General features: G+C 40.4%; 1 protein-coding gene across 1 annotated transcript in view; it reads right to left on the minus strand.

Annotated features, from left to right (window-relative positions):
- Nucleotides 1–1,047: 1,047 nt before the first annotated feature.
- pcloa (piccolo presynaptic cytomatrix protein a) overlaps nucleotides 1,048–26,522 on the minus strand; it is a 53,043-nt gene continuing 27,568 nt past the window's right edge. Inside the window, exons 7-26 of the mRNA XM_065951181.1 lie at nucleotides 23,786–25,853; nucleotides 22,252–22,299; nucleotides 21,579–21,661; nucleotides 21,260–21,335; nucleotides 19,523–19,648; nucleotides 17,164–17,272; nucleotides 16,248–16,312; nucleotides 15,538–15,722; nucleotides 14,826–14,876; nucleotides 14,463–14,593; nucleotides 12,608–12,634; nucleotides 11,413–11,506; nucleotides 10,789–10,860; nucleotides 10,448–10,697; nucleotides 8,237–8,431; nucleotides 7,005–7,146; nucleotides 6,830–6,891; nucleotides 5,762–5,896; nucleotides 4,583–4,728; nucleotides 1,048–4,140 (exon numbers count right to left, since the gene is read on the minus strand). Of these exons, the coding sequence (XP_065807253.1) occupies nucleotides 3,997–4,140; nucleotides 4,583–4,728; nucleotides 5,762–5,896; nucleotides 6,830–6,891; nucleotides 7,005–7,146; nucleotides 8,237–8,431; nucleotides 10,448–10,697; nucleotides 10,789–10,860; nucleotides 11,413–11,506; nucleotides 12,608–12,634; nucleotides 14,463–14,593; nucleotides 14,826–14,876; nucleotides 15,538–15,722; nucleotides 16,248–16,312; nucleotides 17,164–17,272; nucleotides 19,523–19,648; nucleotides 21,260–21,335; nucleotides 21,579–21,661; nucleotides 22,252–22,299; nucleotides 23,786–25,853 (4,209 nt within the window). The 3' untranslated portion in view covers nucleotides 1,048–3,996. The remainder of the gene's footprint in view (nucleotides 4,141–4,582; nucleotides 4,729–5,761; nucleotides 5,897–6,829; nucleotides 6,892–7,004; nucleotides 7,147–8,236; nucleotides 8,432–10,447; nucleotides 10,698–10,788; nucleotides 10,861–11,412; nucleotides 11,507–12,607; nucleotides 12,635–14,462; nucleotides 14,594–14,825; nucleotides 14,877–15,537; nucleotides 15,723–16,247; nucleotides 16,313–17,163; nucleotides 17,273–19,522; nucleotides 19,649–21,259; nucleotides 21,336–21,578; nucleotides 21,662–22,251; nucleotides 22,300–23,785; nucleotides 25,854–26,522) is intronic.

The raw sequence follows: 26,522 nt of genomic DNA on the forward strand, positions 1-26,522 counted from the left end.
TGTATGTAACTTCACACATCTCTAGGTGTGCATAGAGATGGAAATGTTGTTTGTTTGTTTGTAACCTGATTATCTTCAATATTCTAAGTAGGTAACATTCAAATGGATGACAATAAGGGCTGTGACCATGCTGGGCCCCACCACCACACCCCAGGTTTACCCAGCACAGTTGCAATAACCACAACAAAGTGGGCACTGTAAGATCCAAAAACAGGGAACACAACCCACAGTTTTAGAAATTTTACCTACAAGATTTATTCAACAATAAAAAGCAAGTAAACTACTGAAAAAAAGAAGCGGATGAATCTGGTTAAAATAGCCTAAATAAAAGATATGAAGATGCTTGGGTAATCACACAATGGACCTTATACCACCAGCTTACAGTAAACTACCCGAAACAAAACACACAGAAACTGAAAACTGACCAGCCAAAATTAAAACGACAAACTAAAACAAAAGAAACACTGCAATCTTAAAAAATACAAACCTGCTTGGGGAGAAAGAGAGAATTAGAAAGAATAAAAACTCCTGATGCTTTAGTGTGTGTGTGTGTGTCATTCTTCCTCTGTACAATCCCTGCCCTTCTAAATTGCACTCATGTGTGCAGCGGGCAGAAGGAGGAAGTAGACCAGGGAAACTCACAGAGCCAAACAAACAAACAAACAAACAAACAAACAAACAAACCATCTACATTTGTTCAGAACAATCGTACTTTACTTTAGAAAAAAAAACATGCCAAAGGTGTTCCACAGCTGTGGACGCTCTGACAGTGATGTCAGAAAGGCTGAAATCAAAGCACATGGCGCCATCTTGTGGTTATATACTGTTACTTTACATCTTGGTTAGCACATTATGGGAAAAAGTCGTAATTGCAGTAATTGGTCAAGTAATAAAATATCAGTTTCATGTAGTAAAAAGTATAGTAAGTTTGATTTTGACAGGTGAAGAAACAAAAAAAGAAAAAGCCCAAATTGAGTCACCTTTCCCCAAATGTACCAGTGATGTAATCAAGTGTTCACTGAGGAGTAAATCAACACACAACAACACTTCATTTGTACTGATATTTAATATTTAGACATGGGGCAACAGCCAATTTTACAGCACAATTTGCATAATTTATCAATACCTCCTGTATACAATCACAAAACCAAGACATTAGATTTTTTTTCTGTTTACTTACAAATGAAAAACCAGACAGGTTTTACAAGCATAATCTTTGTACAGTCAGCATACATCTTGAATAATTGTATTTTGTCCTCTCTCTAAAACACTTTGTTCTATATCTTTCTCTACCTCGATCATATTTTTTTCTTTAATAATATCTGGACACAAAAATAGTATGAACCACCAACGAAACATGCAACATCCAGTGTGAGCACATTTAAATTCTCCTGCAACTGCTTGAGTTTTTAAGATAGACTTCTGTGTAGGTAGACTCTGGTAAACCTTTAGTGTTTGGTGTAAAGGGTCGGGGTAAATGTGGGTCCCTATAGACAGACGCTCGCTGCTTTCCCCCAGCCTGTCCTCTGTACATTGATCGTGAGAGAAAAAAAGTCCCTTTACCTCTATGACACACCTTTTTTTGTCTGCTAAAAGACATATTGCTCCCCAAACCCCAGTATAAAAAGCTATATATGTACAAGGTTGGGAATAGAGGGTAGAGATGTCAGCTGTGTGAGTGTTTGTGTGTGTTTGTGTGTGTGTGAGTGTGTTACTCTTTGAGAGATTTTAAAACCTGTTATCTTTAGACAGACAACACTTCAAAGAAGAGATATGCTTTAGAGCCAATGACATGCATGGGATTTGTATGAGGATACAACACACACAAGCACATGGGATCAATAATAAAAAAAAAAAAACACACACACTGAGCTTAAAACTACGACCAGTTCTGGTAACATCCATTGATTACAATGTCGTCTATTTTGGTCATTTTGTCATACACTGAATCAAAAAAGGGGGTGCATAAAAAGATGGAAATTACTTGAATATGAAAGTGATTTTTTTTTTTTTGTCATTGAAAACGTTGAGATTCAGGATGTGTGCGTGTCATTTTCTTTTGTGTGTGTTCGTGCAAGGGCAAAAAAAGTTGGTTCTCTGAGTTTCAGGCCCTCTAAACGTTGTAAACAAGCACTACATCGTGTATAAAAACAAAATTTCTCATCTTTTTATGTACAACTGATATGTACTGTAAACAAATATAATACAACATATGAAATAGTACCACAGGCAATAATAAATAAAGAGTGATTCAGCGGTACAAAATAACACTTGAAATAAAAGTAAAAACATCTCATGAAAACACAGCAGTGCAAAACAAATGTAAGATTGAATGTTTCCTCTTCCACACAGGGTCACACTTCTGGCAGGTCAGGATAGAGTTACCACCTTCAGACAGTAGATGTTGCATAGAAATCCCTCCGATATTTTATGTGTAGTTTCAGTAAATCTGCTCTCCTGCCTCTCGACCACAGAATGACCTCTCTCTCTCTGACACAGTAGATTTTCAAAGACGAACAAATTTCAAATTCAAGGTGGTATATGTTTTTTTAAGACAAGACGGGCATGAAGAAAGGAAAACAGCTGGGATAAAACATCAGCATGCTCACTTAGTAGCACTGTTGTATCTTTGAACTCTGATGGATAGCTTCAGACACATCGTGATTTTTGTTCAATTATAATATTTCCTGATAGCGTCACCTTTTCTTTTTCACTTTCCACCGCTTAGGGGGTGAAAAGAGAAAGAAATTCTGTGGTGCTTATTTTCTCAAACAGATGTTGAGGCCAGTTTTACATTCTTAGCAGAAAAAGTGCAAAATAACACAAAAGGGTTGTCGGGACAAAATAGCACGGACGTACAGGATGATGCTTCTCATGACAAACAACAACAATAAATCATAGGAATACTTCAATCTCATATGGGGAAACATTCCAAAAGGGCTTTGTGGGTAAAATAAAACCTCTATGTCACAATCATGGAGACTGGATTGTCAGTGATAAAGATATCTATGTATTTATCTATATATTATATTTAATATCCAGCTATCACACTTCACTATATACAAAGTGAACCTTAGAGGTGATTAATCATTGTACAGATCATGTGGCATCGCATTCCAAATAGGTAGACTCATGCGCACAATATATAGTGTCCAATTTAATATATATATCAATATAGATCTTCATCATCAGTTTACACTTAGGGAGAAAAACAAGGAGTCTAAAGTGAATGAAGTCATGCATGCTGACGTTGATTTTTTCCTTCTGGAATGCTAAGTAGCGTGTTATAAAATATACTATGCTCGCTTAGGATTGAGTTTTTTTTAAGTACTGCAATAATTAAGGAAAGGACAAATGATAGACTTCTATGTTTTTTCTTAATACAAAAATAAATACGAGGTCTCCGTACCGGAGTCTTCATTATTTCTTTCCCAAAATGCTTTGTAAATGAATAAAAACTCTGCGGTCGTAATAAAGCAATGAGTCAAACGTGTTCATGGATAAAACATCTAAATAAAATAAATAAGAATCTTCCAAGTGTGTCCATTCCCTGTAGAGTCTAAATGTCTGCTCTGTGTGGATACATGTGTGTGTGTCTGTGTGTTTGCGTGTGAATAAAGTGTGTAATACCTGGTTGTTTCCGTGCGCCACCTCCTAACTCAGCACCTGTGTTCCCCCCCAGCCTTGGCCACACTATTGTACACTGTACTTCCAGTAAACTTGTGTTGTTTTTTTTTGGCTCTGTAAACACAGAACTACTTCCGCCATAACTCCTGCATGACAGAAATTAGCATCAGAAATGCCCCTACAAAATAAAAGCATCCGCCGAACACTCAATCTATCCAAGCCCTGAAATAAAGACTGAAGAATGAGATATTTTTTGTCAAATTTCTCCTTTCCCCAACTCAGTGCGAGTGGATCTAAGTTACACATGTTGAACCAAAGTGTCCCAGGTGTCACAGAACTCTTCTTGCCTTTAACATCGAGTCTCTCCTTCTACGAGTGGATCTGGGCGGTGCTGGCGAGCAGCTTGTGCCAACTCACCACCCGCTTGCGTAAGTCGACTTTGTCCAGCCACACGTAGGCCTCCCCGATCAGCGTCTTCTTCATAAATTTGCCACCATTAGACACCAGGAAGAGCTGGTGTAAGAAGGACAGGGAGCAGAACGTTATTTGATTGAGTTTTTAAAAGAATCAACCAGGTATACAAATGATTGATCAATGCGTAATGGAATAGTTTTACTTTTTCAGCCTGCTGTTTTATCCTTTTCCTAGTCTTTATGTTGAGCTAGGCTTAATATCTCTTTTTAACTCAAGAAAAGCATAGAAGCATAATGAAAAAACAACAACTACTGTAGCTGTTAGTGTACAGATATTTTTTAAAGTGGTTTTCTTTAAGGGCAATTTTTCCCCACATTGGCTAGGACAGCGGAAGAGAGACAGAAAAGAGCTGAGGTTGGAATCAAACCCTCAGCCGCTGCGACGAGGACTACAGTGTAGCCTCTGTACATGGGACGCATGCTTTGAGCACTGAGCTAAACATCTTTTTACAGATTAAAGAGGAAAAAAAAGGTAGCTGTACCTGTAGAGCGTGTCCGGCGGGGTTCATACAGAAGCGAAACGTTTCGTTAAAAGATGGCTCCCGGTCATGACGACAAACTCTGGTCTTCTTTTTGATGATCCTTTTCTGGGTGGCGATGTTCACCACATACAGCTTCACATAGAGATCTAAGAAAACAAACACACACACACAAACACGTTTAGAGGTGTAAGCAGACATCAAACCACTATGAATGTGTCATTAAACTCATTTTCAATAGTTAAATAAAAACACAAGAATAAAACTGAAGCATTGTTGAGACTGATCAATTAAAAAGCACTTAGAGAAGAAATATAAACAAATATCAAGCATCCATATTGGAGATGAGTGGAGTATGTCTTTCTACAGCTGACCACTAGAGGGAGACAGCCGAGCTGCAACTGCAATATTGTGTTTGGAAAAACCAGGGCCTTTAAATATTGAGACGCTCCAAAGATACATCACCAAAAGCAGCTTAAAAAATAGTCCCGGATGCAAAAAGCCAATGATCGTGTGGTAATGCAATGATAACCTGCTAAACAATGCACGCTTGAGAGCAGCTACATACCGTCCTTAGAAATCAAGCTTTGTGTGCAGAGCCCATCTGGAGGCGAATGCAAATCACACAAGTGGCAGGCAGCTTGTGTATAAGGGGGGTGGATGTTAGAAAAGGAGGTGAGGTGGGCGACAATCTGCGTTTTATGGAGGGGAAGAGAAGTCGGGTTTTGCTGTCTACATGGAGACACGACTGTAAGGTGTAAATATAATCTATCTTACAAAGATATTATTGGGACATTTTTGCCTTTAATGGATAGGAAGAGAGAGGGGGATGACACGCAGCAAAGGGCAGAGGTCGGATTCGAACCCACGGTCGCTGCAATGAGGACAATAGCCTCCATACATGGGGCGTGTGAGCCAACTCTTGTAGGAGGCTTATATCTTTGTTGGACTTGTAAAATATTTGAAACCAAGTATATTCATTAATTCTGCTGCTATCCAATGGATTGTTGGATGAAACAATGATCATGACATCTTTTGGTTCTGCATCTAGACATTTCTGGAAGGGATTTTGCAGAATGTCAGATGCCAGTTTCTGTGTGGGCCTCATCCAAGCTGTCAAACAATAGGAATTAAATGTGTCATTTAAGTTGAATATAATGTAACAGAGTTGTTATCCGTTACCTGGCAGGTGGTCTGGAGTCTTGAATTTGTAGGTGATGTTGCGACATTGAAGAATCTCAAGGACCAGGTGCTCACCCTCTGTCTTCATCTCCTTCTTCAGAGCGATCTTTATCTCCCCCATTACCTGGGACTTACCTGAACACACAAAAACATGCACATTCAATCAGTATAACATAGTAGAATCCTGGTTTTTAGTTCATTACACAGCTACTACAAGTGGAAGCTTTCTCTGTCATTGCCTACAAGTATTTTTTTTAATGTATGACTGCCCTCTGCTGGACACCAAAGATAAAAAAGTAACAGCTAAATTTATCAAGCAGGGTGGTGGCCTGAGCATAGAGAAACATGTGGGGTTCAGTGTCTAGAGATGGGAAGAGGAGGGGTTTTGAACCCTGTATTCAAGGGGACAACCCGCTCACCCCTATGAGTATCATCTCACTCCCATGATGACTCATTTCAAATTGGGCTGGCATGTTATCAAATTCATTTGTTCAATAAGGAGGGAAGAAGGAAGTAAGAAAAAGTCTGGTCGATGGTTTCCATAGCAACTGAATAAAGCAGAAAGTTTTGAAAGCTGTGTCAACAACAGTGTGTGTGTGTGTGTGTGTGTGTGTGTGTGTCTGTGAATAGTGAGAGACTTAGAACAACACAAAAAGACTGAGGCAAAAGTGGGGAGATCATAAAGAGATGAAAGAAAAGACGTGGATAAGAATAAATGTGTTGATTTGTTCTATCGTGTGTGTCTATACTTCAGTCTCACATGTTATCATGAGTGTGTGAGGTAACATACTGAAGGTCCTTCTAGCCTTTTATGACCATCTTTGCACCCTGGATGAGTCATCAACCCTTGACTCATAACTTAGCGCATCATGAAGGCAGGAGAAAAAGTCAGCAAGGCTGATCAAAAATAACCTGTTAGTTTTTTTATAATGAGAATGACGAATATAAACATTTGAATTCCTGCAATATGAAAAGTCAATCAAACATGTAAGGGATAAACAGACAACATTTACATTTTAATATCTGGTGGGATAAAACACATAACTTTAAATGTACTGTTTGTCTAACCTTCCATTTCACCGTGTCCCATCGATGTTTTCATCGCATCTGTACCGTTTGGAATCTTTCCGCTAAAAAGAGGGGGAAGAAAATCCTGTTAATGATCAAAGTTCACATCCACGACACATCCAAACTGTTACACTGAGACTTTTAAAAACCTCAAAAAGCAAACAAGCTGACTCACAATCGGGGCACCTGGAAGATGGCACTGTCCACCTCGTTTGTCTCTCCTTCCTCGTCCAATAGGCTGTAAGCACTGCCACTCAAGCCGCTGTCCAACGAGGCCGCAGTGACCGGGGCATCGCTGGATCTGTAGCTGGACCGTGCTGCGCAGAGACACAACCACACCCATCACGCCAAAGAGACAGGAAGAAACACTGCACCTCTGCCCGGTCCAAAAAAGATAAAAAACTCGAGCCAAGAAGCATTAGATAATATCTGCAGCTACTCTAATCCATCATAATCAACTTAGTCCGTAAAATAAATAATGTCGCAGTAAGAAGGAGAAGTTACTCAGAGCACAAAAGACAGAACAGAAGCACACTGGACCAAGAAGACGCATGTGGACACATTTGGAAACTTTCTCTTAGACAAAGACGGGACAAATATATCTGACAGACGGAGCTTTAACATGAGACAAACAAACAAAGACAGAGAAATATAACATTGAAATGTTTATGCAAGCTAAACAAGAGGCACAAAGACATCGTTAGTTATGACCTAGTCATTGAAATCACATCTTAATCTAGGCTTTAGTTTTGTTAAAACATTCATTTAGTTGAACATAGTCTGGACGGTTTTAAAAGATTACTTGTGAGTGCGACTTTTTACATGAATGTTTTTAAAAGCGGTTTATATGCGGCACATTTGAGATGTTTTTCTTTCTTTTTTTAAATTACACTTTTTAAACGTTTTACATTTCAACACTTTATTTCCAAACAGCTGACCAGGACGTGTGATCGAGCATGAATGATGTGAGATGCAATGTTGGTGCAGAGACAGAATCCATGTCCACGCTCTTTTTTTTTTTTTCTTTTCAGGCCTCCCAACACACCGTCGGATCGCAAAAAGCTCACTGACACCAGTCCGATGAAGCTATGTGGGAGTCGTGACACAGAGGATGTGGCAGTGACACTCTGATACATTCATTTCCTGGTATTAGTGAGCTGTGTTGGCTGGGCCGTCAAAGAGAAGCGTGTGTTGCTGCATGAATCTCTGATGAAGTGGGTGCAACTTTCTCTTTATTTGTTGATTAATTTAAGCTTGTAAGCTTGTCGCTCTCTCTCTTGCTCTCTCTTTGTTTCTCTTACTGCAGGTGTGCGTTAGTAGTATTACATCCTCTCTTTCTCTCACTCTCTCTCTCTCTCCTCGCTCCATCTGTGCTTCAGTCACACGACAGAGAGGAGATGCTCTCACCTCCGATGCTCTGCGGCCTCTCTTCAGACACGGCTTTCCTGAGGGTCATGTGTCTGCCGTCTGCTCTGCTCCCTTTGGCCGACGCGACCAACGATGATGGCAGGGCTGGCAGCCAATCAGACTGCGCTCTCTGAATGGTGAGCACGCCCACTACGCTGTGTCTCTGGTGCCTCAGAGAGAGGCGGCCTCTTTGGCCTGAGGGTGGGTGTGTTTGTTTGTTCAGGCGCAGGCGCAGGTTACATGTCAGAGGGGGTGGGTGGGGGGTGGTCAACGCCAGGGAACAAAGGTCATGGGAGTCGAAGTTTTTAAAACAGATGGAAGGAGGAGGGAGGAGGAGCGAGATGGAGATTCAGAGAGCGGTTTATTGTCACCATGGCAACCAGCTTGACTGTCAATCACATGCAGCCACAGAGTGCAGTGCACATTCGTGTGCAGCATCTCCTGAGGTGCATTGTGGGTCCAGTAGTTTTTTCAGACAACAAGGTGGGGGGGTTAGTGGACTGCATGCACAGCCATCTTAGTGGAGGAGCTTCAGAAAAGCTGGGAGTTGTTTGTCAACAAAAAAGGAAATTAAGATAAATACAAATTAAAATACCAAAAAAAGGTTCATGATATTTTAGGGAGGGGGTTGGGATTGCAACTTTCTTCTGTTTTGTGTGTGGATCAAACAATATAAAATATTGAAGTGCCAGCTGGAGGCAGAAAAGTGTCTTTTTTTTCCCAGGCGAACTTTTAGATCCAAGTTTTGTTTTTTTCAAGAGAGCTGAAAAAGTTAGGGTTCTTCAACAATGATTGGCTGATTGTGCGTATTTGTCAATTCAGAATAAGAACTGAAGACCTACCTTTCTTGTATACTGTCATATTTCTATTCATGATAAGTAAAGTAAATGTGTTTAAATTACAACTGAAAACAGCAAAACCTCACTTCAACTTAACTAAAAGTTAAAATATTGTTTTTCATTTCATATTAAAAGCATGTTTTTAAAGATGTTTAAGGTTTTTTAAGTAGTTTGAAGTGGCCTTTAAAAAGCAACCACTATGCCTCTTAGGGTTGATTGACGAAGAGTCAAAGTGAGGAGTGTCACAGACAGTGTGCTACAGTACAGGTGAGATGCTTTTCGCATATATTGACTACATACAGAAGAGAAGCGGTGAGAGGTTGACAAATAGTGAGCACATTGAGGGAGAGGATAAGGGGTTGAAACAGGCGAGGGGAACCGAGAATAGAAAAGGAAACCAAAGGAAGTGAAAGAAAAAAAAAAGAAAAATCACTGAACAGAAGGTAGAACAGATGAGAGTGAGGAGGCCATGCTGCGTGGGCTTTATTTGCGTCTTGGTTTACTTGGCTGGAGGCGTTGCGGCGGCTGTGGCTGCGGCGGCTGCGGCTGCTGCGCCTGCTGCGGGGCATCGCCTGCCGCTAATGCAGTGCCTCGGCCGCTTCCCGGGCTGCCGTCCTGATGGTGATGTTGCCGTGCTGCGCTTTTGCTGGAGCGTGAAGCGCGAGAGTGTTGGCTGTGTCCGTGGCTTTGGCTCTGGCCCTCGGACGGGGAAGGCTTCGATGTGCCGGGACTACTGTGAGATTTCTCGATAGAGGGGACCTGCGTGTCTAAAACAACCAGATTCACCAAATTACTAAAAAAAAAGCTAATTTAGCTGACTTAAGGTTATGTTATCTTCTGTGGCTTATTCTCTCAGCCACACTGGTAAGTGCCTAATTAGATCTATCATATTAAATTTGATGGTTATTTTTCTAGAGTAGGGGAGAATTCAAAGCCTTCCACGGCCATGTTGCCCTTGTTGTTAGGGGGGGGGGAAGAAAGAGGGTAGCTAAGGCTAGGCCTCTGTGCTTGGTGACAACATGGCAACCAAGGAAACAGATCATGGGAAAGCAAAAAAGCATGAAGCTTAAGCTGTGATTGCTGTGCAAAAAAATGGGCATAAGAAGGTGCTGGGGTTAGAGAAAAAGACAGTGGAGAGAGAGAACTGGGTGGACAGACAGAGAAAGAGGGAAGAAACCGGAGAGAGAAGCAGAAACAGGACGAGAAGAAGAAGAAGAAGAAGAAGAAGAAGAAGGAGAAGGAGAAGGAGAAGAAGAAGAAGAAGAAGAAGGAGAAGGAGAAGAAGAAGAAGAGAAACAGAAAAGCCGAAGCAGCAGACAGTTGTTAGGGGATGAATGTCAAGCATGTGAGGAGTTATTTCATCTTGTCCTACCCTTGGCTGGATCAGGAAAGATCCCGTGGCTCCGGCTCTTGATGACAGATGATTTGGGGGAGTCCTGATTGTCGTTTGAGGAGGAGCCAGTGGTTTTAGGGGAGGAATGCTGCAAGGAGGGTTTAGAGGTGCTGTGTCTGCTCTGGCCTGAGTGCGAGCGTCGGTGGTGGTCGCCCTCGCTCTGCTCCTTCAGCGGGAGCCACCGTGGGATATTGTCCAGCTGGGCTGTGTTGGACAGGTCTATAAGGACCTAAGGAGCAGACGCAGCAGTTTAATGTACATGCGAATTAAAAAAAACATAGGTTTACATTTTATAAATTTAAGTTCATAAGGAGGTTTACCTCTCCTAAGAAGTCATTGGAGGAGCACTTGTCGTAGTCCCACACGCTTACCTCCAGGGTCTTCTTCCTCAGCTGATACAAACACACAGGTAAAGAGTTAAGGTACAGTGTGTTCCCTATTTTGTCTGAATGTTAAATATAAACCTTGAAGAAAAAACATATGATAAGGGTTTAAAATGGGAGCAGACAGCTTTAAAAAAAAAAAAAAACAGACAACAGAAGTCCAGAAATTTGCTATGATTCATTCGGGGCCAATGAATCTAAATTGGGATCTAAATTGATATAATTAAATCCCCATGGCCTATCCCATCTGCTCTGCTAAGACCAACGGATGGAAGCTGTTCAGCATGCCGGCAGAGAAGAGGCAATATTTTATATTCTGATTTATTGTACCACTCTCTACATGGCACAATGTGAGTTTTTTTTTCTTTTTGCCTCAAATAAATGGATTAATTATAGTTATGTTCCTCATTTCAATGAGATTTGATCAAGATTTTAATGCACTATAACATATTTTGCTGATATATGACCTGGGTTATAGTGCATTGGGTTAAGTGCTGCTTCTGTTCATGCTTTTGACCACACAAAAAGGTACAAAAACGTGTGCACTGTAACACCACATACCTGCTCCAGGAGGATGTTTTTATAGATGACAGTCTGGTTCCACTCCGGGTTTAGACTCTTGCCCGCGTGTTTGGACCTCCTCTTGTTTTCGGCACTGCGGGGAACACATCACAACATAAACTTGGTTACTGGAACGCAGCAGCCCTCCTGATGAGTGGACCGTCACAATGCAATGAGCACAAGATTGTGGAGCAAAGAGGACACAATGAAGGAAAGAGGATGTGAGTGATGCACATTGTTTGGCGTTAACAATGTAGTGGCCTGCGTGCATGGGGCAACAGGAGTGCGATGTCAGGGTGTGCTGCGAAAAAAAGTCAATTTCTGTAGCCGTTGAGTCGTTTAGCTGAAAATTTGGATGTCTGAAAACAAGTGAAAATGTAAGCCAGTAATGACAGACAAGGCGATGCTGTTCTGATCAAAATCTTGTCTTTTAAACTGCCAATAACATAATCATCTTTAAGTTATTAAGTCACAAAGCGATGAAAAAAAAGCAAATTTGAAGTAGAAACTTTGCATAATGTAGGTTCTGGCTTATTATTTTGACACTTGTTTTGAAGGAATAACGTTAAATGTCATGGCAGACTCAACTGAATACATTAAATGCACTTTTTTTGCATTGGTATTAATGTAAGATTGTAGGACAAAAAGTAGTAAGAGTTAGTCTGGTAAGTAATGGAATGAGTAAGGACATCGGAGCAGAGAATGGGTTGTGTGTTTTTGAACGCGGCGGGGGAATCAAGGGGTACATTAAGATGTCAGGGCACGATATTGCACAGCACTGAGGGATTCTAATCACAAAACAGGGACAAACTAAAGGATGCCGGATTGAATGTTACGATTTCAAATAAGGATGATTTGGAAGGAAAAACAGACCATCTACCAAGGAAACACAACAGTTAGCTCGGGGAACGTTAACTGTCAGCACAGGGGACTTTATATGTGAAGTTAATGGAGGATGTTAATAGTCAGGGGTTCGACTTTTCTACAATGCAATGCAACAAGAACTACGCCTCAGGGTGAGTGGAACAACATGAGAATATGGGGACCAGAGAGAAGGGAGTTAGTGGAACCACCTTTACAATAAGCCAACAATCAGTTAAAAGAAAAACACAGCCTAGACGTTTTTTGTGACCGTCACCAAACTGACAACCAAATATCAACCAAAACAAAGTGCCAAAGTGGGCAAGTCACATACCTGGCGTTCTGGACAACCATGACCTGACTGAGGGGGTCCAGCATGCATTAAATATAAAGAACAACATACAGAAACAATGAGAGAGTCTGTGGACTGTGAGTGTGTATGTGGGGAGGGGGATTGAGTAAGTGTGTGTTTAGGGAAGGGGCAAGAGAAGTGGACTGTGGTTTGCTGCAGCAGTGGACTGAACGTGTGCTTCAGTGTCACATGAACAGCATGTATGTGTGCTGAGAGGGCTTTCAGGTGATGTAACGCATCCGTGGGCAACCGTAGTGGAGCTGTGAGTGACCAGGTTACATTTATAAATCCATTCAGTGGACACAGATTTATAAATGCTGGGATTCCAAACCTTTTCAGTGTATACACAAAATCTGATTTAAAAAATCATTTTTAGCGAGCATAGCATCGTAACTTTACTGAGCACCAGTGTTTCTTGTTGGCAGGTTATACTAAACAACCTAAACTACAAGTTGTAGTACTCTTACTGACATAACAAAACCCTGAATTTCAACTAATATTAAAAGCAATTTATGAATATTTGAACAAGCTGGAATTATACTACTGAGGAGCCGCTTAATTGCCATAAGACTGTATGAAACATAGACACTGAGTCTCAGTGACATCACCCGTTGATTTCTGAAGAGGTGTTACAAAGCCCAAAGTTTTATATTGGAAACGCCGACTCGTCCTTACTACAATCAATCTATTAACAGGAAAAGAGTTGGAGATGAGACGGGAGTTTAGCCCCCTGGCAAACAGCAAACAATGAGCTCACCTGGCCCCTAAACTTGCCTGATTATGCATTAACCCCTTCATATGATCCAAACGTCTGCTTCACTGCAGGGACTCCATGTGGTTGCCAGGAGATCTGTGATGCATCTGAAAGCCTCTGCATGGAGTGCACTCCTTGCTCTGATAGCTGTTAGCATGTGCCCTTAATACACATGTAGCATGTACACGAGTATTTTCACACATGGGAGTCTCTTTTTGCATTCAGGGGGCTACAGGGCCTGTGGGTGCCTCTCTTTCCAATCAGTCCAACCTCACCCTCTGTAAAAACCCGCCCTGCTGTTTGCATTTACATGTGTCAAACTGAAGGCCTGAAAGAGTGGCTGCTGGAAAGCCTTATATTATTGCTTTTATCTTAAACCATCCCTGGAAAAAACTCTCTCTCTCTCTCTCTCTCTCTCTTTCTCTCTCGGGAGGCCATACAGCGGTGAAGGGAGGGAGAGTTGATTACATTACAGGGCAATCACAGTGAGAAAGGAACCCTGGACTTACGAGGGAGTGTGGAATCGTATTGCGAGTAAATATGAGAGCTATTGATTCTGACTGCACTCACACGTACCGCAAAACACCCATCAACAGGGACAACAGCAACACACCAAGCACATGAGCAACTTCATATTATTTACATAATGCTGAAGTTATTCAGGAGCAATAATGAGCAGATGAGAGCACCTTGAGACATGTCATAAAACCTGATGTGCTGTGTAGATATAGGTGCTGAATTCCTACCAAAGAAAGGCCATGTGCTGCACATTGAAAGATGTTATGGCAAGCCAAAATCAATTGTAAATCACTTTCAAAATGAATAAAAAATATGGTTTGAGCTTAGAGGAGTGGCTGCCTTTGGAGCCAAGGTTTTATAGAGAACACTTAACAGGTTTATGCCTAAATCTTTTTCCCAGAATTTGCAGAAAATACAGACTGCTATGAAGCTGTACATATGAAACACTTTAATCTCTCTAAATTAACACATTTTGATTTATTTAAAAAAAAAAAAAAACTGATCCTGTACTGGTTCTGAATCCGAGCACGTTGTGCTCCCAGTTTGCACACCCTTTAAACTCACCCTCTCCCAGGTAGGAGATACACCTTAACAAACGGGTCAGAGTAGCCGTTGTTGTCCCGCGGGGCAAGGTTTCTGGCCTGCAGGACGTGAACTATCAAGTTGCCAAGCTGCTTGTCGTAGTGGATTTGAAGCTGCAGAAAAAAACACAATTAATTAGAATGGTTCTGCATTCAAACAAAAACATTTTGCAAAATGTAACAGCTTTCTGAGGTAAAGTTACAGGATTCACTTTATATTTTCTTTCATTTATTCAATTTCATATTTTTAAAATTCTAAAGGAAAAAGAGTTAGCCCATTTTATACTCCCACATCTAAAATATGAACATTTAAACCTTACAGAGGTCATTCTTTGGAATCACAGACCTGTATCTCTCCAGAGATGGGGTGGGACGGGGTCTTGGTTCCCTCTGCAGTCTGTAGGAGATAAAAGCAACACGCTTACTGCCAGAACAAATCTGTGGGTGGATACCGGTGGGTGTTCATGCTGTACAGTATGAGCTGTACTGAGCCACGCTTTATATAGAGCTCGGGGCTAAAATAAAATATAAACTCTCGGAAATGATGCATCAGTGCTTCTGTTTGGACATGAAGCTTAGAGAATTCAAAGTCGTGAATCGATTTAAAACATTGGGATGAAATGAAAAATGCTCCTCAAATTTGAAGTGCAGAAATATAAACAGAAGTATAAACTATAGATTTGTTTGAAGAGACTTCTTTTCAAGGCTCTCTTATTCCACTATCTTTGTCTTATTTTCATCCCCCTTTCAACTTCTTATTTGGCCAATTCACTTCTGTTCATGTTACCATCATTCATGTCATAAGCTCCACCCTGAAGAGCCAGAAGTAGTGAAGCAGATATTAACTTTTGCAGTGAAATCTGTATCGAGGGCCTTATTTCTTTCTTAATTATAAAACATATATTTAGAATGGAATGTTCTGGATCTTTTACGATAGGGCTCAGATTGATATTGCAATTTTGCTGCGGGATCAACAGCATCAATTCATAATTCTTGGACAGTGACTTCAAAGCTAAACCTTAAAATAAATTTTAAAAATAGAATGGCTCTCGACTTGCCTTACTGCTGTGTCGTTTTTTGCTGACGGAGGGCGATCCCGGCTGACCAGGGCTGGAGGTGGCTGAGGTGGTGGTGGGCAGGCCAGAGGAGGAGGTGGACGAGGGAGCCTGCTGCTGGGACACTTTCTGCAGCTCAGCCGCCAGCTGCTTGGGGTCGACACCTGGAGACCTGGGAGGTCTGTCACCTTCAGTACAGCAGAAGAGTCACAGCATGGTCACTGTTGGTTTTATATACTCCACTTAAAGCTGTTGTAAGTGTCTAACTGTTGGGTTAGTTTTGAGAATCTTTCTCTATTACTCTCTGTGTTCAGCTTTGTTCCGTTGTTGTTGGTTGTAGGTTTATTTCTATATTTCTGTTAAAAAGAGGAGCATAATGACACAAAAGCATCCACACATGAAGATGCACAAACACATACAGAGAAAGAGGAGAGAGAAGATTGCATTTTTGTGGGTCTTCTATCAAGACTCTAAGGGGTGGCACTTCTTTGGAGAACAATCGAATGTTCTCAGTGTAATTCAGACAGAAAGAGAAAATAGGCCAACAGTAATGCACGGGCAGAACGAGAGAGAAAAGAGAATTATAGATGAAAGGGAAGAAAGACTAAAAAGTTACAAGAGACAGGAATTAATTTGGAAACTGTGAAGGAAGAGACGATGGTGATGGGAGAAAAATGTTCGGGTTTGAAGACATAAAAAATACTGCAGCTCACTTTTGCCGTGATCCTGGAAATCCAGATGCTCTGTGCCCCCAGACTCAGAAAGCATGTTGAGATCACTGCAATACAGGAAGATATTGTTTTATGTTTTCTGAAATTCAAACTTAATGAGACGGAAGACAAAAATAAGTAAGAATGAAAAAAAAAACAATTTCAAGTAAAGAAATAAATAAAGAAAGAACCAATACGTTTGTGCTAAATGACTCATGCAGGAGCAGGAAGCTACAAATCAGGAATCATCTTTAAAAATTACCTTTAGGAGGAAAAGTTCTACTTTAAAGATCACATATTATTCAAAAAACACTTCACAATGGTTATCGAACACAATGTGTTCCTAGTCTGTCAAAAAAAAACAAATTACGAAAAAAATCAATCCTCTCCGTCTTTTGCCTGCTTTACTTTTCAGAAAATGTGTGCTCACACAGGCTGTTGGGAGATTTCCCCTTAGTGACATCACAAAGGGCAGTAATTTCTCCCCCAGGTGGATGTTTGTTCTGCCCTCTGAGTCGACCTTTCAACTGTAAACAATAGGGCATGGAGAAAGCCCAAGCACCTTCCAGAAAGGGGCGTGGTCAAAGACAACTCATTTGCATTTAAAGCTACAGACACAGAAACAGCCTGTTCTGAGCAGGCCTGAAATAGAGGGGCTTATAGGCATGATCAAATACAGGATCAGAGAGGATTTTTGGCAAGAAACTTCACAGTCATGTTTTGGGTGAGCTCTGAGATTTATTGAAACTTGTTGAAAAGGAGTATGATATGTGACCTTTAAAGGTTTATCTGTGATTCAGTGAAATATTTTGTTTTTCAAAGTCATGTAAATTAAAATATGGGGACATATGGAATATGAAGAGACAGAAAATAAAAAAAGTATATTATATATATAGAAACTAACAAAGGCTATACTCACAGTCGGACACACACTTCTGCCTCATTACATAGCTGTCCCACGAGTCCTTGTACTTCTTCGTAAGTTTTACCCGTCAGAAGAATACCATTCCACTCCAGGACTTGCATTCCTGTACAAAAAATTACAAATGTGAGTTGTAGGCAAGAACAAGAATGTTAAAAAAACAACAACAAATCGTAGTGCATTCCCTCTTGATTCATTTTTTTCAAAACTAGAGTTCGGACCTCTCACATCAAACCAAAACCAAATCAAAGTTTTGAAGGTATGAGCTCTGATTTAAAGGATTAAAGGGAATTCATTATGACCCGAACAAGGGACAGGTTCAGGGTCTAACAGCCATCTTTTGTTCTGAGAGAAAACAAGCTTTGATTCTTGCGCTCAAAGTGAATCAGACAGGGAGCCAAAACTGGAGAGATAAATGTTTGTGACAGGCCAAACAACAGCTGTGTGACAAAGCTGATCGTGCTGATAGTGGGCAGGGAAATAAACTTGCACATTTAATTATTTTATTTTAGCTACAAGTTTTTCTAGGGTGATTTAAATAGGGTTAATTATTGAAAGGATTTGAAATAATAAAAAACCCAATGAGAAATATCTGAAAAAGGGGCCTTTATCTCCAAGCAATGGGGAAGAAAATACAAGTCCACACAACACAGCAAACCCACAGCATCCTCTAAAACACACCCTGCACTTTGGCAGGACTTACAACGTTTGAAACAGCTCATCAGGAGGGTCCTTTGTTTGCGACGATGTTCTCGAGCTGCATGTGTGAGCAACAGGGAAACTAATGAAGTTACCCCCTGATATTAATCATCACATTTCTCACACTGCAAGACTTGAGAGTTAGTTGCATTTCGGACACATTCAAAGACACTTCCATCTCAGTGAGCAACCAACACACAGTTTTCTGTCGATCTGTGACGCTAAGCCTGTTGAATCTGACAACATTTCCACGTATTCGCACCACAGAGGCTGAGACGGCATGTTCCCACTGAGAACACCGCAGCCGTTCTGCTCAGTGTCAATGATAATGGGCATTATCATGGGTCATGCTGTCTGCCTAACCAACAACAGCACAGATGCATTTTGACTCTCTGACCGAAGCAATCATCAACAGCTTCGGCCGACACCACAGAATTCTCCTCTGTGCAAGAAAGTAGCTGCACAGAAATGTCTGAGGCAAAGTAAGATTATTGAAATGGGATCCAGAGAAGTAGTAAAAAAACTGGACTGACCCAAAATTGTCCCCCTGTATATTCCTTTTAAGGGTATCTGAATTATCTTAAAATATTTGTTTTGAATCTCTAAAACAAAGTAGCAATTTGGCTACAGTATATGGCAATGACCAATGAGCTTGGATTGCTGCAAGATGTGCTACGTGTATGAGACACAAAGTACAAAACTATTGCAATTTCTCTCTGCCAAAATTCCATATTTGATGTATTTGCTGTTAGCTTTTAGCTCAAAGCACCGCTGTGCACATAGTTTTGTTTTTACAAACGCTACATTATTCTTGTTGCAATATTAATGAATTTATTATTCCGTCAAGTCATATTTTTAATCTGTTAGATCTTTTTTGTTTGGTAAAGAAAATGTGATTATTCATCTGAAAACCATCTCTGTAAGTCACCAGAAGACTTATTTTGTTCACAATTGTGGACACTTTCTGAATGGCTTCATCAAGCAGTGGGAGGAGAAAATCACAGAATTGGCAGCAATGTCAATGGATAAAAAAGGAAAATAGAAAGGAGACACAAACTAGAACAGAAAGTACTCAAAGAAATGCCCACGCTCACCCTACACACATCCACAAGGCGCAGACAGATGGATAGCACACTACACAGGTCCAAACTAGACAGCATTTCTTCCCTTCCCATTTCACTATCCATACATCACCAGAGTGGCAGCCTCAAAGGAGCTCAGGCCACAGCTTTACCAATTGCCCAACACCCTCAAAGTAGCTCAACACGGAGATTAAACAGGGACTAGGAGCAGGCAGATGGACTGGGAGGGTGAGAAGGTTAACAGTTCACAGACTAGCCCATGTGAAATCAATAACCTTGTGAAATATGTTCCTCTTAATATACCACACAGCAATTTGTCCTGAGGAGGTGTCAGTGAATGGTGTGTAAGAGCAAAATCACAGGTCATATATCTGTGGGCTGGTGAACAATGGTAACTAGGCGTTGTGAAAGAACTGGCAGTTTCAACCTTTTGTATCCATAATATACATTGTGACACCTCCACCTAAACCTTCTGACACAAACAGTATTCTTCAGGATGTCAATTTGTTTTTTCATACTCACAAACCTTGTCAACAACATTATTCTCACAAAACGAGGGTTAACGATGAGTTTACCTTCAAGAATCTTTCCAGTTTGTTCTGCAGCTCCACCCGGCAGGACTTTGGCAACATATGCTCCGATGTCTCCATTGCTACCAGGGACTTCTTTCCCTCCAACTACACGGATACCCAGACCATTTCCTGTTTAGGACCACAAATACAGACCAGTGAGTGGTTAATCTCTAGTCTCATACTGTTAATCTATTATTTTGCAATGTTAACTAACAGAGGTATAATCAAAAACAAAAAGGGAGAATGTATGGAAGGGAAAATTCAGTTATATGTTGGAAACAGACTAAAGACATGAAATCTACTTTACTTCAAAATTATTTTGGCATTGAATTCATTTCAGGGCAGCAGGACAGTCAAGCTGTCAAAATGAGACAGACCAGTACAAAGCTAAAGAACGAGAGATAAATGCTAACAGTGGTAGCTAAAATCTAAAATGTTTTACTGAAGATATGACATTAAATTCAACCTATTATTTAGAAAAAAAATCGCTTTTGGAACCAGCATGTTGGTTATTTTTTATTTTCTATTATTTACATCTCAATGGGGTCATAGATAAATCCATTTATAATGGAAAAATACCTCTTGCTTAAGGTAACTAATGTAGCCGAGTAGCCATATTGTCATCTCAACTTTTCACTGTTGATACTTGGTGATTTTAAGCTACTTAAATACTAACTTTCAGAGGTAGGCTACGTTTCCCACTGATTTCAGTAAAGTATTAAAATACAGAAAGACAATTGTAATTAGCACATATCAAATTCCTCTAGCTCCTCTAAGAAGTGTGTTCAAAGACATTTAATGAATGTTATATGGCATCTAGGTAGGAACTTTGCCTGAACCATCATAAAGAAAAGGGCAACAAAACTCTAACGATTTTGTTGTCCGTTCAATTGGTTCTTTAGCCACAGCTGTCTCTGTTTTAGAGCTTTGACATTATCAATGCTAACCCTATAGCCAATAGTTCACTTAACACACATTAATCTATTTTTTAGCTCCATAGGTCACACATAAAAGAGACCTTTATCTAAAAAAAAAAAACCTGAACCCCTAATTCTGAAGTCTAAATCTCGTAACAAGGGTTCAAAATTGAGAATAAAATAACTAAAGCCTAAAGCATTCGGTTCAGCACTGGGTCCTCATAAACATGACGCTTCCTTTGTGGGCTGTTTGTTAATTACGTAAGATAATCCTGAGTGTGAGGGATACGCCATTTCGAGCATGGTTATGAGTGATGAGCGTGGAGAAGAGCCAAATCAAAAGGGGAGCCAGGAAATGAAATGTCTGCCTGCTTTGAGCCTGGAGGAATGGTGTGATGGAACGTAATGGCACAGGAAGTGACTTCTAAGTTTCTTGAGATCTTGCATGAATATAAAGTAAATAACATGCATGAGGCAGACACGCCATGCTTTGTAAACCGAATGACACATTCTGATTCATATATGTGTGTACGTTTTTACTTAGTTTGTCTTTTAAAATAATTCTAAAGCTATTTTAAGATGCATCACGTTCCATAAAAGGAAAACATGCTGAGTGCACGTCTGTGGAAGTCAATGCTGTAAACAGCGCATATTAGATGCAGTCAGTAAGCAATGGGGTCATTAAAATCTAATGCATGCCTCACAGTCAATAAGACATTAGCTTCTAATACGTGCCTTAAAGTATATCATTCCCTCTCCCAAAGCATGCTGCTGCTGTGGTGGTTATTGAACGGAAAAACTGTAGTAAACTGTGGTACTTTACCTGAGACACTGCGGTCTTTGAGGTCCCTCTGCAGTTTGACCCTGAGGTGAGGGAAGGGGTAATATGGGCCTTTTCCCTGTGGCCCATGCACAATGGTGAGATGTCATGTATGTTCAAGGTAAATGGGAAAACTGTTCAGTATGGGTTCTTTGCGACAAGGACATCTGTATATTGCTTTAACACATGAGCATACATACCAAATAAATGTCCCAAGTGATTGAGAGTGGGTGCATGCATTGCATTACTTAATGGTGCATGTGCGTACATTACAGGTGTCTGTCTTAAAGTACGTATGTGTGTGTGTTTCCTCATGTTTCACCTGTCTCTTCTCGTGTCCGTTCTCTGACCGTCCATCTCTGGGTTTGTCAAACCAATCTGTTTCCTCTCGTCGTAGGTGGTAAGCTTCAAGTATACAACAGGCACTATTTCAGAACCAATACCAAACCTGGACTTTTTATCTTACTATAAAGCAGTGTTGTTAGCTCACATGTTGCATGCCAATAAAGAAAGATTATATTCAAGAGAAGTCCATGTACATTTTGATTGGTAGTTAACATGAGAAATGGAAATGCCAGAAAAAGTATTCATTCTTATACTTGGTTGTGAGAATCAGAAAGGATGCAGAGCAACACAAAATATTCTTTACAGGTATTGTAAAATAAGTATTAACACAATATGTATAGTAGCAGGATATAAGCCAATAGTGCCAGAATTTTTATGAATGTAAATGTTGGGTATATGCATTTTGAATTAGTAAATAAGTCAAATTATAGGGAGATTTTAACATTTTCTTATAGAACATGAATTCAATTAAAACATGTCTTTGCATAAGACATGTTCAAAATAAAATTTCAAGGAATTTATGATCTACTATTTATGATAATCTTTAACCTCCCCAACATTTCGCCTTCATTTTATGGTGAGGGTTATTCCACAAGTGGTGCAGGTTAATATGTTAATATGTTATATGTAAAACTGAACTAATACTCTACCATTGGTTGCATCGTCTCTGTTCAAAGCCATCATGGAATCACTTAGGGCTGGAATCAAGGCAAATGGTTTTACATTGCAAAATGGTTGGTTCCATATTAAGTTATTAACACGTATTTATGTGGGGATCTTCACAAGTTTGAACCAGAAAGATAAACAATAATACCTCTCATTAAAGTCTGAACCTGCTAAAACTGTCACTTTAAAATCCCTTTTCATGAAACGCTGTCTTCTGTCAGTGGATAAAATGAAGTGTTCCATTAAACACATACAGTACTGTGATTATATACTTTGGCCATGACAGAAAAAAAACATGCATTCACCATATTTGCTTGTAAGTTGAATAAATGGTAAATAGCTTTTACTGAGCAAAACAAATTTTCACATTTTCAGGAATATTCTTGCATTATCCTTTTAAAGACGGACCTTGCTAATAGAGTGTGTTCATTGTGTTTGAAGTGGGGAAGAAATAGCTTTAGGAAATTCAGCAAAAAGACACCGTGTTGAAGGATAAAGAGGCAGACATCTATTCCATGCAACATCAAGTCACCAAGTCACGGATACATCACAATATATACATGCAAGTATTCATGACAAGACATGCAAGTTGAAGTTTTATATTTATTATACACAAATGACTGTTGTAACCAAATATCATGCATTTTTTTAATACAGTCAATGTTTCCTACATGACAACAGTATCCTGTTTTAAATGTGTTTCTTATACTTTATATCATGATTTAACACTTTCCCATTAGTTGGTGTCATAACAATCATTGTTTACATTACACATCAACAATTTGTAGAATCCAAATGTAAAATGATTAATAATATAACAATACTATGCATCTCAAAAGTATTGTCATACTATCATTTTGAAGAGTCATTTGAAGAGTCAGCTGAAGTACTCCTTCAGCTGATATGTATTTCTCGACCAATTTTATGAATTTTGCAAGTGGATGAGGCACTTTTGGAGTTTAATAATAATAGTTAACATTGTTTTTTCTAAATGTGACCTAAGTTGTAACAAACAGGATCTGAAAGACTATAAACTTTAATAACTATGCTCTAAATAAAATGCAGACTGCCACAAAAAAGAAATTGGTATTTGTGTAGGGAACCCTCCCACACACTATAGCTGTAACAGGACTAAGACAGTATGGTGTCATGCAGGGAGCTAATAAAAGAAAATGTTACACAATATCTGGGATGCAGACAGACACAGAGTGCATGCATAAAGATACATCGAAGCACACTTTGTAAGCAAGGACCAAAATGTCCAAAGGTATGCCTACACACTAAATTTCAATTGATTGTACTGTCACCAAGAAACAAAATTAGGTACATTCATGAAAGTTGAAGTTAAATTAAAGAACGACATGCCAACAGATACATGCAGACTTTCAACAAAGACACAATAGCAAAGTATATTAGACAGTAGTACTAAATCCAGGCAAGAAAACCCATAACCAGACACTCTTAAGGATAAAACATTAAATAGAAAAGGAGAGGCAATGTGCCAAGCCTGTTTTTTACCTTCACTGTCTGACATGGTGCCTTGAAGGTCATCCATCAGCACATAACCCCTACCCCTGGTTGGTTCTTCCCTGATATGTTGCTGTTGCTGGGAGTCCTGCAAGGACAAGCAAGAACCAAACTGGTCCCTTGAATCAGCCGAGATTGGCGGCAGAGGACCAGCTGATGCACGGGCCATGCCCATAGGTTGCCCAACAGGGCTCAATGGACTCTCTTCTTCTGAGTTCTGGGCCACTATTGGTATTCTGCCACGACCACTTTGAACAATGGGAAGGCTGGTGGGTTTGGTTCGACCAGAGGGGGTTTGATAGCTTGGACCGTCTCCAGATGCTTCACCATCCCCTTTAAGCCTAAGCGAAGAGCTGGAAGGGTCTCTCTTGATAGACAAGTCCAGGCCGTAGCAAGATGTGGGCCTGGATGAGGGTCTTGAGCGACTACCACTAGGATAAGCAGAGTCTAAACCTAAACTCTGGCCAATATTTAGTGACCCAGCTAAATTGGCACCCAAGGTGGACCCCAGATATTTTTGCTGCTCTGCAATATTCTTACGGAGGCCAAAGGTAATTTCATCCTGCATGAGCCGACTGGATCGTGGGGATGCACTTGTGGAACCAATGTAGCTTGTATAGTCTGTCTCCAGACCTCTGTTGTCTGTAGTAGAATACTTTGAGGAGATCTTAGGATCAACTAATGGAGCCTTGTGTTTTTGGTACAACATTGAGGCTGGGAGGTTTTTAGCTGCCTGCTTCTCTAAAGTAAGTCGACTGATGCTGTACTTGTCTGTCTTTGGATATTGTCTTTGGGAGTAACTAGAAATGCCAGAGCTAGGGGTATAATAATGCTGGGAGAGACCTGCCAGTTGTTCTAAGTTTTCCGTCCCACCTGTACTTCTCCTAAACTCTTGCTTTAGCTGCTGCTTCAGTAGTTTCAATTCATAGGGCTCTTCCATTGGATCCTCTTCATCAGGGGTCTTTCCATAAGGATGGAGTCTTGAGGTTGATCCCAGATAGTCAGTAGACCCTAAATCTGCTGCACTCCGGCGCAGCAGCTTCTCTGCCTTTGCCAGCTCCCTCTCAGCCAGACTATAAGATGATGACATACCTGTAGAGCCCTTAGCCAGCTCTGCAGCATCTTCCAGTAACATGTAGCTCCGAGGTGTATGATGATCTACATCTGGGTAATAGGAATCAGAAACAGCTGACATAGGGCTACGTGCCATACTTCCAACGTCCAAGGCTCTGAGATCAAGGTGGTTACCATATTTGTCATACTTAACTCCCAGAAAAGCTGATGATGTGGGGTCAGGCTGGCGGCTAATGACTTCATATTTGGTTGCATCAAGTTCTGAGAGGAGGGCTGCCTGCCTGGCAGCCTTCTGCTGCAACAGGAGCATCTGGTGGTAACTCTGTTGCTGGGAGGTAGTGAGCGAGGGGACAGATGAGTAGAGAGAATGAGATTGGTAGGATTGGGGAGTCTGGTAGAGAGACTGCTGGTATTGGCTTTGAGGGTATTGGTATTGGGAGTATTTTCCATACTCATGCTTGGTTTGAGGTGGAACAAAGTCATCCAATTCTGACTGAGGAGCTGTCCTGGGACGTTCAAGACCATGACCTTCAATGTCCTCATCTTCACCATCTCCAAGCCCACCTCTAGTCTCTCGAATGTTGCTAACCTCACTGTCTGACATGTAGTCTCTGTCCTCAGCAACACTCTGTAAGTAGGCCCTTTCCCTCTTCTCTCGCTCTATCAGTAGTGCATCTTTTCTACGATTTATACCCATCTCCAAGTACCTAAGTTTGGCATCAATCTCTTTCTCCTCCTCATCTAGCTCTGCTTGTCTTTTACGGAGCTTAGAAGACTCACGCTCCACCAGATTTAGCTCGCGGTCAATGTCCTGTAGGATCTTGGCACGGGCCATGTTAGAATTACGGCACATTCTTCGGCGGGCGGAGCCAGTGGTGTATGCCGTTTGGCCACTGGTTGTTGACTCATCCTCTGATGGTGGATTGGGTAAAGTCCTCTTTACCTTCTTTTGAGTTCCTGTTGGAGTGCTACCTGAGCCTTTGCCCTGTGGGAAAAATAATTGAAACCCATTAAGATTGTATAATTTTCAAACAGTTTTCTTGAACCCCAAAATATGAGTCAGCTGGTTATTTAGTCTTGAACATTTGAGAGAAATGATTTCCCCTGTACGATACTAATCTAATAGATAAGTAATAGATAAGACAGTTGCTAAACTTTGTATGATTCAGTTAAAATGTCAAATTATAAAGGGCATGAATTATAATATTTCTCTTGGGTCATAAGTAGAATTATATGCACCTAGTTTACATGAGTAAGTAAACCTGACACAAGTAACTAAACTGCACACGCTTATGTGATTTTTTAAACCGATGTAATGTATTCACATTGCGCCTTTTTGGATCTCGGACAGTTCATTATATTTTGAAAGATCAGCTTATTATCTATCCTTCAATGCATTTATGGAATTCTCAGAAGCTAGTTGCCTGGGCAGATAACTGATTCGATACCCCATTAGGGCCAGGAGCCACACAGGATGCCTGTATAGTCTTTTTTTTCTCATTCCTCTTTAATTATACGTTTCCTTTTAAGGTCAACAGACCAAATTGAAGATATAGATTTGCAAATTACTCAGTTTCATATTCCATAGAACAATATTATGGCAAAAATTAATATTGTAATTATTCAAGTTAAATGCAACAGAATTGAACTGTTA

The sequence above is a fragment of the Labrus bergylta genome, chromosome 23, assembly GCF_963930695.1.
Source record: "Labrus bergylta chromosome 23, fLabBer1.1, whole genome shotgun sequence".
Classification (NCBI taxonomy): Eukaryota; Metazoa; Chordata; class Actinopteri; order Labriformes; family Labridae; genus Labrus; species Labrus bergylta.